Source organism: Oncorhynchus keta, chromosome 14 (assembly GCF_023373465.1).
Source record: "Oncorhynchus keta strain PuntledgeMale-10-30-2019 chromosome 14, Oket_V2, whole genome shotgun sequence".
Lineage (NCBI taxonomy): Eukaryota > Metazoa > Chordata > Actinopteri > Salmoniformes > Salmonidae > Oncorhynchus > Oncorhynchus keta.
Window position 1 is genome coordinate 44,901,349 of NC_068434.1, and position 16,510 is coordinate 44,917,858.

At 40.8% G+C, this 16,510-nt stretch overlaps 1 protein-coding gene across 1 annotated transcript in view; it reads right to left on the reverse strand.

Annotated features, from left to right (window-relative positions):
- Window positions 1-16,510, reverse strand: part of ipo11 (importin 11) — a 234,524-nt gene that overhangs the window by 194,189 nt on the left and 23,825 nt on the right. The window contains exons 4-5 of the mRNA XM_035786216.2: window positions 16,010-16,082; window positions 6,975-7,178 (exon numbers count right to left, since the gene is read on the reverse strand). Coding sequence (XP_035642109.1) covers window positions 6,975-7,178; window positions 16,010-16,082 — 277 coding nt within the window. The remainder of the gene's footprint in view (window positions 1-6,974; window positions 7,179-16,009; window positions 16,083-16,510) is intronic.

Genomic DNA, 16,510 nt, shown 5'->3' on the forward strand with positions numbered 1-16,510 from the left:
AGACGCTCTTATCCAGAGCGACTTACAAATTTTACCTTGCGTCAAAGTAGCCAAGCCAAAATCAGACCACATCTGCGGAGGCAATTATTTTATATAAACTTCCTTTCATTGTCCAGTAGCCAAAGGCACAATCCTAGTCATATTACATTTCTATTTTAGTCATTTAGCAGACACTCTTATTCAGAACGATTTACAGTAGCAATTAGGGTTAGGTACCTTGTTCAATCTATGCTAGTTGCAGCATATCCGACCTAGAATACGTGAACATCTATAAGTACCTAGGTTTCTGGCTAGACTGTAAACTCTCCTTCCAGACTCATATCAAACATCTCCAATCTAAAAATCAAATCTAGAGTCGGCTTTCTAGTTCGCAACAAAGCCTCCTTCACTCACGCCGCCAAACGTACCCTAGTAAAACTGACTATCCTACCGATCCTCGACTTCGGCGATGTCATCTACAAAAAAGCTTCCAATACTCTACTCAGCAAACTGGATGCAGTTTATCACAGTACCATCCGTTTTGTTACTAAAGCACCTTATACCACCCACCACTGCGACCTGTATGCTCTAGTCGGCTGGCCCTCGCTACATATTCGTCGCCAGACACACTGGCTCCAGGTCATCAACTTTAAACATCTGATATCTGAGCAGCTAACCGATCGCTGCAGCTGTACATAGTCCATCGGTAAATTAGCCCACCCATTTCACCTACCTCATCCCCATACTGTTTTTATTTATTTCCTTTTCTGCTCTTATGCACACCAGTATCTCTACCTGCACATGACCATCTGATCATTTATCACTCCAGTGTTAATCTGCTAAATTGTAATTATTCGCCTACCTCCTCATGCCTTTTGCACACAATGTATATAGACTTTTTTTCTACTGTGTTATTGACTTGTTTATTGTTTACTCCATGTGTAACTCTGTGTTGTTATTTGTTCACACTGCTATGCTTTATCTTGGCCAGGTCACAGTTGTAAATGAGAACTTGTTCTCAACTAGCCTACCTGGTTAAAACCAGTTGGATTTAGGGGGCGCTATTTTAATTTTTGGATGAAAAACTTTCCTGTTTTAAACAAGATATTTTGTCACGAAAAGATGCTTGACTATGCATATATTTGACAGCTTTGGAAAGAAGACACTCTGACGTTTCCAAAACTGCAAAGATATTGAGTGCCACAGGACTGATGTTACAGGCGAAACCCAGATAAAAATCCAACCAGGAAGTGACACATTTTTTGAAACCGCCTCATGCCAATGACTCCTTATATGGCTGTGATTGAGCTACGAATGAGCTTGCGTTTTCCACATTTTCCCCAAGGTGTCTACAGCACTGTGACGTCTTTTTAGGCATTTCCCTTGAAGAATGGCTGTAAGGGACCATATATGGCATGTGGTCACATGGTGTCTCCCGCAGAAAACCTTGCGTAAAATACTGAGGTAGCCATTTTTCCAATCGCTTCTTATGAGAAACCAACTGCCTCTGCGGATATATTATCGAATATATTTGTTAAAAACACCTTGAGGATGGATCCTAAACAACGTTTGCTGTGTTTCTGTCGATATTATGTAGCTAAGTTTGAAAAAAGTTTGGCGGTCTATTTTTCAGCCAAGCATGGTGAATAAACGGGAGCTTTTTTGCCTACAAAAATGATATTTTTGGAAAAAAGGAACATTTGCTATCTAACTGGGAGTCTCCTGAGTGAAAGCATCCGAAGTTATTCAAAGGTAAATGATTTGGTGAAAACTTGGTTGCTTTTCTTATTTTCGTGAAAATGTTGCCTGCTGCGAGCAGAGCCTAGCATAGCATTATGCCATGATAAACTTACACAAATGCTTGTCTAGCGTTTGTAACGCATAGTTTGAAAATCTGAGATGACAGTGTTGTTAACAAAAGGCTAAGCTTGTGTTTAAATATATTTATTTCATTTCATTTGCGATTTTCATGCGTTATGCTAATGCGCTTGAGTCTATGATTATGCTCCCGGATACGGGTTTGCTCGTTGCAACTGGTTAAATAAAGGTGAAATATATTTTTTTTAAATAAAATTAGATCTGTCCTCTTTCTAAATGTCTAATGGATATTTTCATCTGACACGTGAAACCGCTAGCATGAGCGGTGTGCGTTTTCCCACTAATTGCATTACGGAACAAACATTCGTGCATAGCCTACTGCCTTGTGCGCATTGCTGTGCTTAAAATGTGAACAAGCTAAATGTTCTGATCTGTAGCATCACTCATTGCATTTTACTTTTCTTTTATGTAGCCTAGGCACACTGGTTGTATGAATTTGGGATCCATTGCCACACAACGGTCCCAGAGTGTATGGAATAGGACATTTTCGTTCACGCCAAGCTGACCAATTGAATAGGTCAAATTGTATACTATGGGGGAATAGTAGATTGACATAGGCTAGTGATTTTGCTGTTCGTGAGCTGAGGAAAAGTAAAATGTGGACAGTTATTCTAACATCTTCAAAGTGCACATCAGAATTCGGTAAGAAGGACCGCACATCATTGCATCCTTGACTTGTATTAATACGAATTACCATAATCTAAATGGGATTTCTGTCATTCTGAGCACTGTGAGTGGACACCATATGGGTCCCATAAATTTCTCAAATGTCTGGGAAATTAAAACGATGCCAGTCAAATATCGAGCGACACATTTTCCTAACTGAAACCCTGGTGCGTGTTTATCAGTCCATCCAACCTGTCTGGGAGAACTGACACACCTGCTTCTCAGAACTACTGAAAAGGGACAGAGATATGGCCTGCATGAACATTATTATTATGTATGCCATTAAGCAGACACTTATCTGAATGGACATATGCGCTCATAATTTTTTTCATGTATATGTGGTGGCGTGAATCAAACTCACTACCAACTGAGCTAGAGGACCACACTATGTAGCGAGTGTATTATCCAGGCCTGCAGAGTTACTGTACTGTTACTTTTACTGTTCAGTCTAAAAATCAACCTTCTCAAATCAATCTGATCAGCCAACCTGAGGCCATCACCAGAGGACAGGTTAAGTAGGGAGGACTAACTAAAACACTCCTTAACATATTTGAATCATTCAGAGGTAAAAGGCCGTCCTAGAAGCACAGAGCTAGGGCTGGGCGGTATACTGTATTTCACTCTATACCAGTATTGATGATTGGATGGGTTTGGGTTAATGCCAACTACAGAATTTGAAAAATTATTCTATTTCCATGATTTCAACAGGTCAGCCAAGTGTTTTAATCCTAAATTGATCTAAATTGCAAGTCAAATAACAATTGCAATATTTGGTCAAAATAATGCCTCGAATTTTATGCTCATATCGTGCGGGAAATGCAGAAATTAATGAAAACGCACAAAAAGCTTATTTCTCAAATTTTTCACAAATTTATTTACATCACTGTTAGTGAGCATTTCTCATTTGCAAAGATAATCCATCCACCTGACAGGTGTGGCATATCAAGAAGCTGATTCAACAGCATGATCATTACACAGGTGCACCTTGTGCCGGGGCCAATAAAAGGCAACTCTAAAATGTGCAGCTTTGTCACAACACAATGCCACAATGTCTCAAGTTGAGGGAGCGCGCAATTGGCATGTTGACTGCAGAAATGTCTACCAGAGCTGTTACCAGAGAATGTAACGTTCATTTCTCTACCATAAGCTGCCTCAAACGTCATTTTATAAAATTTGGCAGTATGTCCAACCGGCCTCACAACCTCAGACCACGTGTACGGCGTCGTGTGGGCGAGCAGTTTGTGGATGTCAACGTTGTGAACAGAGTGCCCCATGGTGGCAGTGTGGTTACGGTACGGGGAGGCATAAGCTACAGACAACGAACTAAAATGCATTTTATCAATGGCAATTTCAATAAACAGAAATACCATGATGAGATCCCGAGGCCCACTGTGACACACATTTTGAATGTATATGTGACCAACAGACACATATCTGTATTCCCAGTGTTGTGAAATCCATAGATTAGGGCATCATTTATTTATTTAAATCGACTGATTTCCTCATGGACCGTAACTCAGTAAAATCTTTGAAGTTGTTTTATGTTGCGTTTACATTTTTGTTATTATTTCACAACATAAAATATCAAACAAATTTCAATTTTATTTGTATAAATATGATATAATACTTTGGCCATATGGACCAGCCCTACAAAGATGAAAAACATTCACAGGGGAAATTGAAATTGGATACGATTCATTATCGATGAATGTGGAGCTCTGGTTGCCCAATGCCATGGACTAGTTTTTTGTCTGTTTCTTGGTGTTTTCTGTGAGCCACCGCGTTGACACTGGGTTGTGCGGAGGATAGCTGTGTTTGTTGATGGGCCATTTAGTACTGAAATCAACATCACTGCCTGCATCATTAAAAATCTCAGTTTAATGAGTCTCTGAAAGATTGCCCACACAGCCCACAGTCTGACCCCACGCTTTATGTAAAGACTTATCGTCTTTAAAAAACATAGAGGGGAAATGGTGTTACTTCAGAGTCTGAGCATCTGTACACACACACACTGCAGAGAAGTCAGTACACAGCTAAACAGAGACCCCCAGAGGCCAAGGCTGGCACAGCACGTGTATCAAACCGCGGAAGAGAGCAGCAGGGACGGGCAGGTGGAGGAAGGAAATAAAATTGAGAACTACAGAGAGTGAATGCACGGGAGAAATACAGTGCCCTTAGAAATATTCATACCCCTTGACTTAATCCACATTTTGTTGTGTTACAGCCTGAATTCAAAATGAATTAAATGTTTTTTTTTCATGCATCACTACACACTTTCATGCAATACCCCACAATGACAAGTGAAAACATGTTTTTAGAAACTTGAGCAAATTTACTGAAAACGAAACAGAAATATCTAATTGACATAATTATTCACACCCCGAAGTCAATACATGTTAGATTCACCTTTAGCAGCGATTAAAGCTTTGAGTCTTTCTGGGTAAGTCTCTAAGAGCTTTGCACAACTGGATGGTACAATATTTGCACATTCTTTTTTAAATTCTTCAAGTGCCGTCAAGTTCGTCGTTGATCATAACTGGACAGCCATTCCAATGTCGCGCTATAGATTTAAAAGCTGATTTAAGTCAAAATTGTAACTAGGCCACTCAGGAACATTCAATGTCATCTTAGCAAACAACTTCAGTGTATAGAGAGAGGTACAGAAAAGGAGAGAGACTCACATGGGAGTGTTTGACCTTTAAACCATGTTCTCCAGAACCACAACAGGGTTGGTACATCCTGGTACACCGCACGCCTGTATCTTTGTAGTGACTGGGTGTATTGATTAGAGGTCGACCGATTAATTAATGGCTGATTAATTAGGACCGATTTCAAGTTTTCATAACAATCGGAAATTGGTATTTTTGGGCGCCGATTTGCCGATTTTTAAATATTTTTTTAGACCTTTATTTAACTAAGCAGGTCGGTTAAGAACATATTCTTATTTTCAATGACGGCCTAGGAACGGTGAGATAACTGCCTCGTTCGGGGGCAGAACGACAGATTTCACCTTGTCAGCTCAGGGGATCCAATCTTGCAGCCTTACAGTTAACTAGTCCTATGCAATAACGACATGCCTCTCTCTCGTTGCACTCCACAAGGAGACTGCCTGTTACGCGAATGCAGTAAGCCAAGGTAAGTTGCTAGCTAGCATTAAACTTATCTTATAAAAAACAATCATAATCACTAGTTAACTACACATGGTTGATGATATTACTAGATATTATCTGGCGTGTCCTGCGTTGCATATAATCTGACTGAGCATACAAGTATCTACGTATCTGACTGAGCGGTGGTAGGCAGAAGCAGGCTCGTTAACATTCATGCAAACAGCACTTTTGTGCATTTTGCCAGCAGCTCTTCGTTGTGCGTCAAGCATTGCGCTGTTTATGACTTCAAGCCTATCAACTCCCGAGATGAAGCTGGTGTAACCGAAGTGGAATGGCTCGCTAGTTAGCGCGCGCTAATAGCGTTTCAAACGCCACTCACTCTACTCAAGTGCCTATAAGAACATCCAATATTCAAAGGTTAATGAAATACAAATGGTATAGAGGGAAATAGTCCTATAATTCGTATAATAACTACAACCTAAAACTTCTTACCTGGGAATATTGAAGACTCATGTTAAAAGGAACCACCAGCTTTCATAGCTTTCTTACATAGCACATATTGCACTTTTACTTTCTTCTCCAACACTTTGTTTATGCATTATTTAAACCAAATTGAACATGTTTCATTATTTACTGAGGCTAAATTGATTTTCTTGATGTATTATATTAAGTTAAAATAAGTGTTCATTCAGTATTGTTTTAATTGTCATTATTACAAATAAATAACTAAATAAAATCGTCCGATTAATCGGTATCGATTGGTCCTCCAATAATCGGTATCGCTATCGGCATTGAAAAATCATAATCGGTCGACCTCTAGTATTGATACATCATCCAAAGTGTAATTAATAACTTCACCATGCGCAAAGGGATATTCAATGTCCGCTTTTGATTTTTATCCATCTAGGTGCCCTTCTTTGCGAAGCATTGGAAAACCTCCCTGGTCTTTGTGGTAGAATCTGTGTTTGAAATCCAAAGCTCGACTGAGGTACCTTGCAGATAATTGTATGTGTGGGTTACATAGATGTAGTCATAAGGCTTGCCATAACAAAGGGGTTGAATACTTATTCAGATTTCAATTTTAAATTAATTTGTAAATATTTAATATTTGACATTATTGTGGGTAGGCCAGTGACACAAAATCTCTATTTAATCCATTTTAAATTCAGGCTGTAACACAAAAAAAATGGAAAAAGTCAAGGGGTGTGAATACTTTCTGAAGGCACTAAGTATTTAGACTCACAAAGAGAGGAAAAAATAAAAAGGAAAAGTAAAGAAAAAGGGAAAGTGAAGAGTGAAAAAAAGAGGGAGAGAACGAGATGTTGCGACGGGCGTCCTTACGTCTTGAAACAGTCGTTTGTCCTGGGCCAGGCGCTTGGAGGCCAGGGTCTTTGTGACGTGGTAGAAGGTGAGTAGAGCCCTGTGCTGCTGCAGCCCATCCTGACCCTTCACTGACTCAAGCAGGATGGGTATCAGCTCTGGCCACTGGCGGGGACAGTCCAGACGAGCCACCTTGGCTATCAGCACTGCTATCTGGGTGGCTATCTGGTCATACAGGAAACATATATAATAGGTTAAACATTATTAGAATAATATCAGGAATGTTTTTGGATATCCGGATAGTCAAAACACGTGCATTAAAGAAAACATTTTTGTGCAACTTCAAATGGGGACTTGCTCTCTGCTTGTTGTTTCAGCACAGACAAGTGGGGGAGGGGCACAAGAGGAGCAGGTGTGTCCGACATGGACGGAGAAAGAGAAAAAGTAGCCAACCCGACTCGCAAAAGTTAGTTGTTGCTGCTATAGGTTATCTATAATCTCATATGGTAGTGTCTGTCTTGACTGCATCAAATCGATATAAAGAAGCTAGCTAGCTACACTAGCCAACTAAATTAGTTAGCCAGCTAGCTAGTCAGCAAGGCTAATTGAGGCGATTTTGCTGTGCTCCACGCGTCCTTGTCTACAACAACTAACCAACCGATGCATATCTATATTCGCCGTCATGTGAAAGACATAGATTAGGGCCTATTGAATTTATTTAAATTGACTGCTTTCCTTATAAGAACTGCAACTCCGTGAAATCTTTGAAATTGTTACATGTTGCGTTTATATGGTTGTTTAGTGTATAACGATCTGCCTGGTTAACAATAGTTCCTAACTTTTAAAATAACTGGGCCCTCCCATGAGATATGGAACACCGGCAGCAGACACACGGGCGCGTGGCTACTAAGACACACCATGTTCGATCAGCAGAGCAAACCGTTTCCAGTTAGCAGCAGCTCAGTGCTAGTATGTTTGAATAGCCATTACGGTAGCAGGTTTGCTAGCATGATGATGAAGTTGTACTGCACCAAAGTTATGGGACTGTTGTCCAAAATACTGACAAATAATCACAAAAATCCTTAGCTAGATGGCTGGTGCACTCGAATGTGTGGATAAGCCACTGGGAGTAAACGGATATAGGACTGCACTTTGGTCAAAGAGTGATGACAGACACAGAAGCACAGTCAAGGATTTTAATGATGCAACAGAGTATACATGTACAGAGGGAAACAGGATAAAAAAAATAATACAATGTAAATCCAATAAACAATATTATATTAATGTCAGAAATCTCTATACACAATTTACAATAAGAGAAAAATAACACCATAATTCCTCTCAGGAGAATTAACATTACAGTAACAACAACTGGAAGGCTAATTCCAATTGTACAAAATAGTAGAACTCGTGAAGAAAGTTACTCCTCTACATACAAATATCTTGTATTTACAGATAACAGCAGCAACAGGAATATTACAAAAGTGAAATAAGTATTTGTTCTGACTTACATTTGGTTAAAAAACACACAAATATCCCTGCAAATTAAAACTGTCTGATCTCAACAAAAGCCAACCGAACTGAGAAATAAGATCAATTTCTATACTAACAATTGGTTGCCATGGTGAATAATCCAATAATAATTGGTAGAACACATGAAAGGAAACAAAAATAATTCACCGGAATCTCAAAATGAAAAAACCGTGTACATCAATAAAAGGTTCTGGTACATCAAATTACATTTAAAGGATTCTAAATTCAAATCTAATGGGCTTTTATCCATCCACACCAGAATTATTGTAACTAATTCAAACTTATTAAAAGCCTCCATCTTCCTTTCTACGAAGGGAGGTCTGCGTCCTCATGGTGGGCATCAGCTCCATCCGTTGTACCCCAATGTGTCTGTAGGGCAGTGCCATCGGAGTCCTAACGCGGGCTCTTCAGGGTCCACACGGTCTTGGGAGAGCCACAGTTCTGTGCTCACAGATCTTGCTTCTTTAGGGAGATGCTCAACAACAGCTGGGACATTACTCGCCCATTGGCTGATCTCAAATCCTTCTGTGGCAAGCAGAGTCCTTGACTTGTTCACCAGCTGGCGTGCTTCCTGGTATTCAGGGAGGCTGTGCAGGCAATTGTCGACTTAGAAGGCATGTTCCACCATCTGTAGCACATCCTCATTACAATCCTTATGATCGCACACATGTTGCTGCAAGGCGAATGTGGCATAAAAGAGGCTGCAGGTTGTGCCAAAAGGAAGCACCTGTCATTCATAGACGATTGAGGTCATCTGAACAGGAGATGGTGGAAGTGAACAGGCACTGTTGTTCCTTACCGGAATTGGACAGGAAGTTAGAAGGCCCTTGGAGTGCCCAACCACGTCTTGTGTTGACTGCAACAGGTTCACCTTAAGGTCCCATGAACACCGGTTCCATCTGCGTTAAGAAGTGGGGGTGAGCTGAACCAATCAGGACCAGGGGACTGACCTTGGTGAAATTTGTCTGACGAAACCAAAATGTAACACTTTGGCCTGAATGCAAAGCATCACGTCTGATGAAACCAGGCACCGCTCATCACCTGGCCAACACCATTCCTACGGTGAAGCATGGTGGTGCAGCATCATGCTGTGGGATGATTTTCAGCAGCGGGTAGTGGGAGACTAGTCAGGATCAAGGGAAAGATGAACGGAGCAAAGTACAGAGAGATCCTTGAGGAAATCCTGCTCCATAGTGCTCAGGACCTCGGACTGGGGTGAAGAATCACCTTCCAACAGGACAATGACCCGAAGCATACAGCCAAGACAACGCAGAAGTGGCTTCGGGACAGGTCTCTGAATGCCCTAGAGTGGCCCAGCCAGAGACCGGACTTGAACCTGATCAATCATCTCTGGAGAGACCTGAAAATAGTTGTGCATCGACACTCCCCATCCAACCTGACAGAGCTTGAGAGAATCTGCAGAGAAGAATGGGAGAAACTCCCCAAATACAGGTGTGCTAAGCTTGTAGCGTCATAGCGTCAAGAAGACTCGAGGCTGTAAATTGCTGCCAAAGCTGCTTCAAAAAAGTACTGAGTAAAGAGTATGAATACTTGTGTAAATGGAATTTTAAAAATATAATAATTTAAACATCCAAACATTTCTAAAAACCTGTTTTTGCTTTGTCATTGTGGGAATTTGACATTTGAGAAACATGGATAAACATCTAATTCTGGCGTGAGACAGAGCTGGTAGGTTCTACATGCATTGTCTTAACTTCTTGGTGACAGGGGGCAGTATTTTCACGTCCGGATGAAATGCATGCCCAAATTCAACTGCCTGCTACTCATCCACAGAAGATAAGATATGCATATTAGTATATTTGGATAGAAAACTGACGTTTCTAAAACTGTTTGAATCATGTATGTGAGTATAACAGAACTTATTTAGCAGGCGAAACCCCGAGGACAAACCATTCAGATTTATTTATTTTTTATTTTTTGGGGGTCACTCTCTTTTCAATGGCCTTTTCATTGGGAATCCAGATTTCTAAGGGACCTTCTTGCAGTTCCTATCGCTTCCACTGGATGTCAACAGTCTTTAGAAATTGGTTGAGGTTATTCCTTTGTGTAATGAAGAAGTATGGCCATCTTGAACGAGGGTCACTTGAAGTGTACTGTTAGATAGAGGCGCGTGACCAGAAAGCATGCTTCAGTTTGTTTTCTTCCTGTATTGAACACAGATCATCCCGTCTTCAATTTTATCTATTTTTTTTAAGTTAAAAAATACCTAAAGTTGTATTACAAAAGTAGTTTGAAATGTTTTGGCAAAATTTACAGGTAACTTTTGAGATATTTTGTAGCCACGTTGCTCAAGTTGGAACCGGTTGTTTTTCTGGATCAAACGCGCCAAATAAATGGACATTTTGGATATATATGGAGGGAATTAATCGAACAAAAGGACCATTTGTGATGTTTATGGGACGTATTGGAGTGCCAACAAAAGCAGCTCGTCAAAGGTAAGGCATGAATTATATTTTTTATTTCTGCGTTGTGTCGCGCCTGCAGAGTTGAAATATGCTTTCTCTCTTTTGTTCACGGAGGTGCTATCCTCAGATAATAGCATTGTTTGCTTTCGCCGAAAAACCTTTTTGAAACCTGACGTGTTGGCTGGATTCACAAGTGTAGCTATAATTTGCTATCTTGCATGTGTCATTTAATGAACGTTTGATTTTTATAGTAATTGATTTGAATTTGGCGCTCTCCATTTTCCCTGGCTTTTGGCCAGGTGGGACGCTATATCCCAGACGCTAGCGTCCCACATAATCCCAGAGGTTAAACGCTTTGAATTAATCATCACCTTAGAAAGCGCTGTCCATTTCATTGCGGTTGGCTTTCAAAGAACATCCACAATTACTATGTTTTCCACTCAGTTTCAAACAGCTGTTGAACTATTTCTTCAAATTGATCATCACAGTGAGGTCAAAAACTGTAGCCTAACTGGGTTTTAAAAGCATGCTAATGTTTTGATATGTGTTTGATGTGATTTTCAATTGCATCAATGTCAGAGTGGTTGGAGGGACTACTCCCCCACTGTTTCCAGGTAGTGCGCAGTTTCGGGCAGGGCAAACGACTACTACACGACCATCCAGGTGTGAAGTATGGACTGAGATTCACGGCCCGTCTATGGCTTTCTCATGATCGTAAAGACTACACATTTGATTCTCCGGATGAGGGTATGGCTCACATTCAACGTCACATCAAGAAGTCTTGAATTTGCCCATAGATCAGCAAGTGTTGCTTGCAAACTGTGGATAGTAAGTAAGTAGCCCACCTGTGGTACAACTATGTTTAGTGAAAACGTACTATTCTTGTACAGTTGGGGAGTTGGCGAGCCCACTCAAGCTCATTTGATATCATCTAGTTTGCTTGCCTTACAAGCATTCATTCATATTAATTTCAATGTATTAAGGTTTTACTTAGCTCATTTGTTTCCAGGCTGTCTCATTCACCTATTTGGTTTGTTTACATAGTGCCTCAGCGACTCAAAATATTTTGGGTTATTGCTTCACTGCATCTGTTTATACCGACCCAGTAAACAGAAAATGTTCTGAGGCTACACGTTTTTGGGGGTCTTCGCTTCAATTTTAAAGGTTTTGAATGTCATTTATGCCCAGCAAACTTTCACCGTTGCACACACATTTTTGGGTCTTGGCTGTAAGTTGTCTTATTGTCCAACCAGACAATTATTATTTTTGAATAGTCTTGCTACGATTTGCCTACATCAAATTAGGTTTTTGGTTGAGAGCCGTGATACATTTGATTTATTTTCTCTCTCAATGCCTGTTATAAGACTGGGAATATAATTATATTATCTACAAGTGGTACTTTTGTAATTACGATTGTGCACTCTCTTTTTTTCTCTTTTTGCTGCTTGATCCACGAACACAAAACACGACTTTAAAGAGCGGGACTGTGGGTTTGGGTTTAACACCGCACTCTCACAGACATACTGGGCCAAGAACATGTTCTATTTAGGCTTGTACCTCGTTTGGGGAGGAATTGTTTGGGGAAGATGGTTGTGGGGAGGGAGATTGAATTGTTCAATTCTAATGTTATCATTATCTTTTTAGTTGTTTTTTTAGACAAGTTATTCTGGGGTCTTTGGGTATTCATTGCTTTCCCACTCTATGCTCTAATCACAGGGTTGTATAACGGGGGTGCTCAGGGTGGCTGAAATAATACGATCAGGTACATTTCGTGGAACATCAAAGGGGCTAACAACCCTGTGAAGCGTAAGAGGGTGCGGACACACTTAAAGGGTTTGAACGCAAATGTTGCATTTCTACAAGAGACTCACTTGAGGACTGGTGAGCACTTTAGGATGCATAGGGACTGGGTTGGAAAAGTGTTCCACTCTAACTTTCATAGTAAATCAAGAGGTGCTGCCATTATCGTCCTTAGGGACGATACGTCATAGTAACCGGTAAACTGTTTTCTACCCCTCTTGTTTTGGCTCATCATTATGCTAACGATTGGGATGACAAGTTTAATTTCTTCCTTTTTTCTGCTAAACCCAATGTTGATTCCCATTTGTTGATTTTAGGGGGGTGTCAACTGTACAATGTCCTCACAAAGAACTACAGGCCTATCTAAATGTGCACTACTTATTCAATAATTTCTTCAGAAATATGCTATGTTTGAGGCCTGGTGTTTCCTACACCCGACAGATAAGACAATATTCCTTTTTTTCTCATGTTCATCAAACATACTCCCACACTGATGACTTATTTTTGGACAAAAAACTTCAGCCTTCGGAGGTGTACTAATGAGAGTATTTTTACTTCTGACCATTCACCATGAATGCTTGAACTAGATTTTCCCCAGCGACCTCCTGTTTTATCAATGGCATTTTAACCCCCTTTTACTCTCAGCTAAGGAGTTTGTCAATTTAATTTCTGCTGAAATCACCTTATTCCTAGAAAGTAATTAAATGCCAGGTACAGTTGAAGTCGACATACACTTATGTTGGAGTCATTAAAACTTGTTTTTCAACCACTTCATGAATTTCTTGTTAACAAACTATAGTTTTGGCAAGTTGGTTAGGACATCTACTTTGTGCATGACAAGTCATTTTTCCAACAATTGTTGACAGACCAATTATTTCTCTGTGTCAGAAGTTTACATACACTAAGTTGACTGTGCCTTTAAACAGCTTGGGAAATGTCATGGTTTTCATGGTTTTAGAAGCTTCTGATAGGCTAATTGACATCATTTGAGTCATTTGGAGGTTTACTTGTGGATATATTTCAAGGCCTACCTTCAAACTAAGTTCCTCTTTGCTTGACATCATGGGAAAATGAAAAGAAATCAGCAAAGACCTCATACAATTTTCTTTAGACCTCTACAAGTCTGGTTCATTCTTGGAGGCAATTTCCAAATGCCTGAAGGTACCACGTTCATCTGTACAAACAATAGTACACAAGTATAAACACCATGGGACCACGCAGCCGTCATACCGCTCAGGAAGGAGACGCGTTCTGCCTCCTAGAGATGAACGTAATTTGGTGCGAAAAGTGCAAATCAATCCCTGAACAACAGCAAAGGACCTTGTGAACATGCTGGAGGAAATAGGTACAAAAGTATCTATAGCCACAGTAAAACGAGTCCTATGTCGACATAACCTGAAAGGTCGCTCAGCAAGGAAGAAGCCACTGCTCCAAAACCACCATAAAAAAGACAGACTACGGTTTGCAATTGCACATGGGGACAAAGATGTTACTTTCTGGAGAAATGTCCTCTGGTCTCACGAAACAAAAATAGTACTGTTTGGGCATAATGACCACCGGTATGTTTGGAGGAAAAAGGGGGAGGCTTGCAAGCTGAAGAACACCATCCCAACCGTGAAGCACAGGGGTGGCAGCATCATGTTGTGGGGGTGCTTTGCTGCAGGAGGGACTGTTGCACTTCACAAAATAGATGGCTTCATGAGGAAAGAAAATGATGTGGATATATTGAAGCAACATCTCAAGACATCAGTCAGGAAGTTAATGCTTAGTCACAAATAGGTCTTCCAAATGGACAATGACGCCAAGCATACTTCCAAAGTCGTAGCTAAATGGCTTACGGACAACGAAGTCAAGGTATTGGGAGTGGCCATCACAAAGCCCTGACCTCAGTCCTAAACAACATTTGTGGGCAGAACTGAAAAAGCGTGTGCGAGCAAGGAGGCCTACAAACTTGACTCAGTTACACCAACTCTGTCAGGAGGAACAGGCCAAAATTCACCCAACTTATTGTGGGAAGCTTGTGGAAGGCTACCCAAAACGTTTGACCCAAGTTATACAAACAATTTAAAGGCAATGCTACCAAATACTAATTGAGAGTATGATTCATTCTTTAATGATTACAATCAGCAAATGGTTTTGAGGAGATTCAGACAATTACTTTGACCTCAATACTTTTTTTGCTCAAACTTCCCCTGTAAACTTTTGGACCTTATATAGACAGTGTGCATTTCCAAATCATGTCCAATCAACTGAATTTACCACAGGTGGACTCCAATCAAGTTGTAGAAACATCTCAAGGATGATCAATGGAAACAGGATTCAGGTGAGCTCAATTTGTATTAATAGCAAAGGGTCTGAATGTTTATGTAAAATAAGGTATGTTTTTTATTTACATTTGGGGGAGGATTTTTTATTTATTTAATCCATTTTAGAATTAGGCCGTAATGTAACAAAATGTGGAAAAGGTCAAGGGGTCTGAATACTTTCCGAAGGCACTGTATATAGCCAAGTTATCGTATTCATTATTACGTGTTATTACTTTCCTATTATTTCTCCATTTCCTTTCTCTCTGCGTTGTTGGGAAGGGCCCGTAAGGAAGCATTTCATCTGTTGTTTACGAAGCATGTGAGAAATAACATTTTATATCTTGCTTGGGACTGAAGATGGGCCAATAAGCTTCTGTAAGAAGTGTCACTGCACTGACTGCACAGATGGCAATAAATCTGAATCTGAATCGTATTTGTATGTGAAGATAATTGGTGTGATCGGGCAAAACTCACTTCTGCATTACAGTCATAGCAAAAGGAGAACAGGGACATTGATCAAGATGCATTATGGCAAGCTGAGTGTTCTCTTCATTTTGGATTTTTGATTGTGCATGCATGCAGCACACTCTCTCTGAGGCATTTGGTGGTGATGTGTCATAAGGCTACACTATATGCAGCCTTAGGGGGAGATTAACTCTAGACCACACACACATCATTGGATCACGGCAGATTGCTGACCGAGTCAACCTCCTTTCCAGAGGGGTGACAGAGAAAGGAAGAGACAGGTGAGACACAAGGGGCTAGAATGGCTGAAATGCTCTCCATTTGAACACAGACAGCCACTGCTACTAGTAGAGAGGTATCCCTAGGTAGGGGTCCCTGTTGAAGTATGGCCACTTCTCAAGACAGAGCCAAATGGACATACTGGAAAGCTGTTTGGGAGTGTTCTACTTAGTGATGGTTGTCGATGAAATGATGCTCCGAAAGGGACGAGTCATTGGTTGACAGCTCGCGCAAAAAAATGACTGACCTGGTTGACGGGCTCGTTGAAGTTGGTGATCAGGCCAGCTCGCAGCGACGTCTTCTCATCTTCTGACAGAGCACTGGACGGACACACACACACAGAACTAGGTTACAAAATAATGCCAAACATCAACGCAAACATCTTTTGAATTAGTTGACTGCTTCAAATGTGTTATCAGAAACGCTCTCCACTCTGATGGAATTGTTTGAGGCCTCAATATGCCAGAGGAAAGGAGGGGGAGGCACATTGACCGTGTGCAATTCCTGTCAAATATCACCATCTGCTTCTTTAGTGAGGCGGTCAGCGAGAATGACCCTAGTATTATTACATTTCCACACCCTTCCATTTGAGAGGGAGAGGAAAGCCATGGCATTATCAACTGCCTGACACAGCACCCAGCTGACATCCTGTGAGAGACGCCTTCTGCTTTGAATCCAATTTCCCCAGGGAGAGAGCTAGCGCCACAGCGCAGGCTTTAATATAGAGGGCTGATACGACATGAAGATG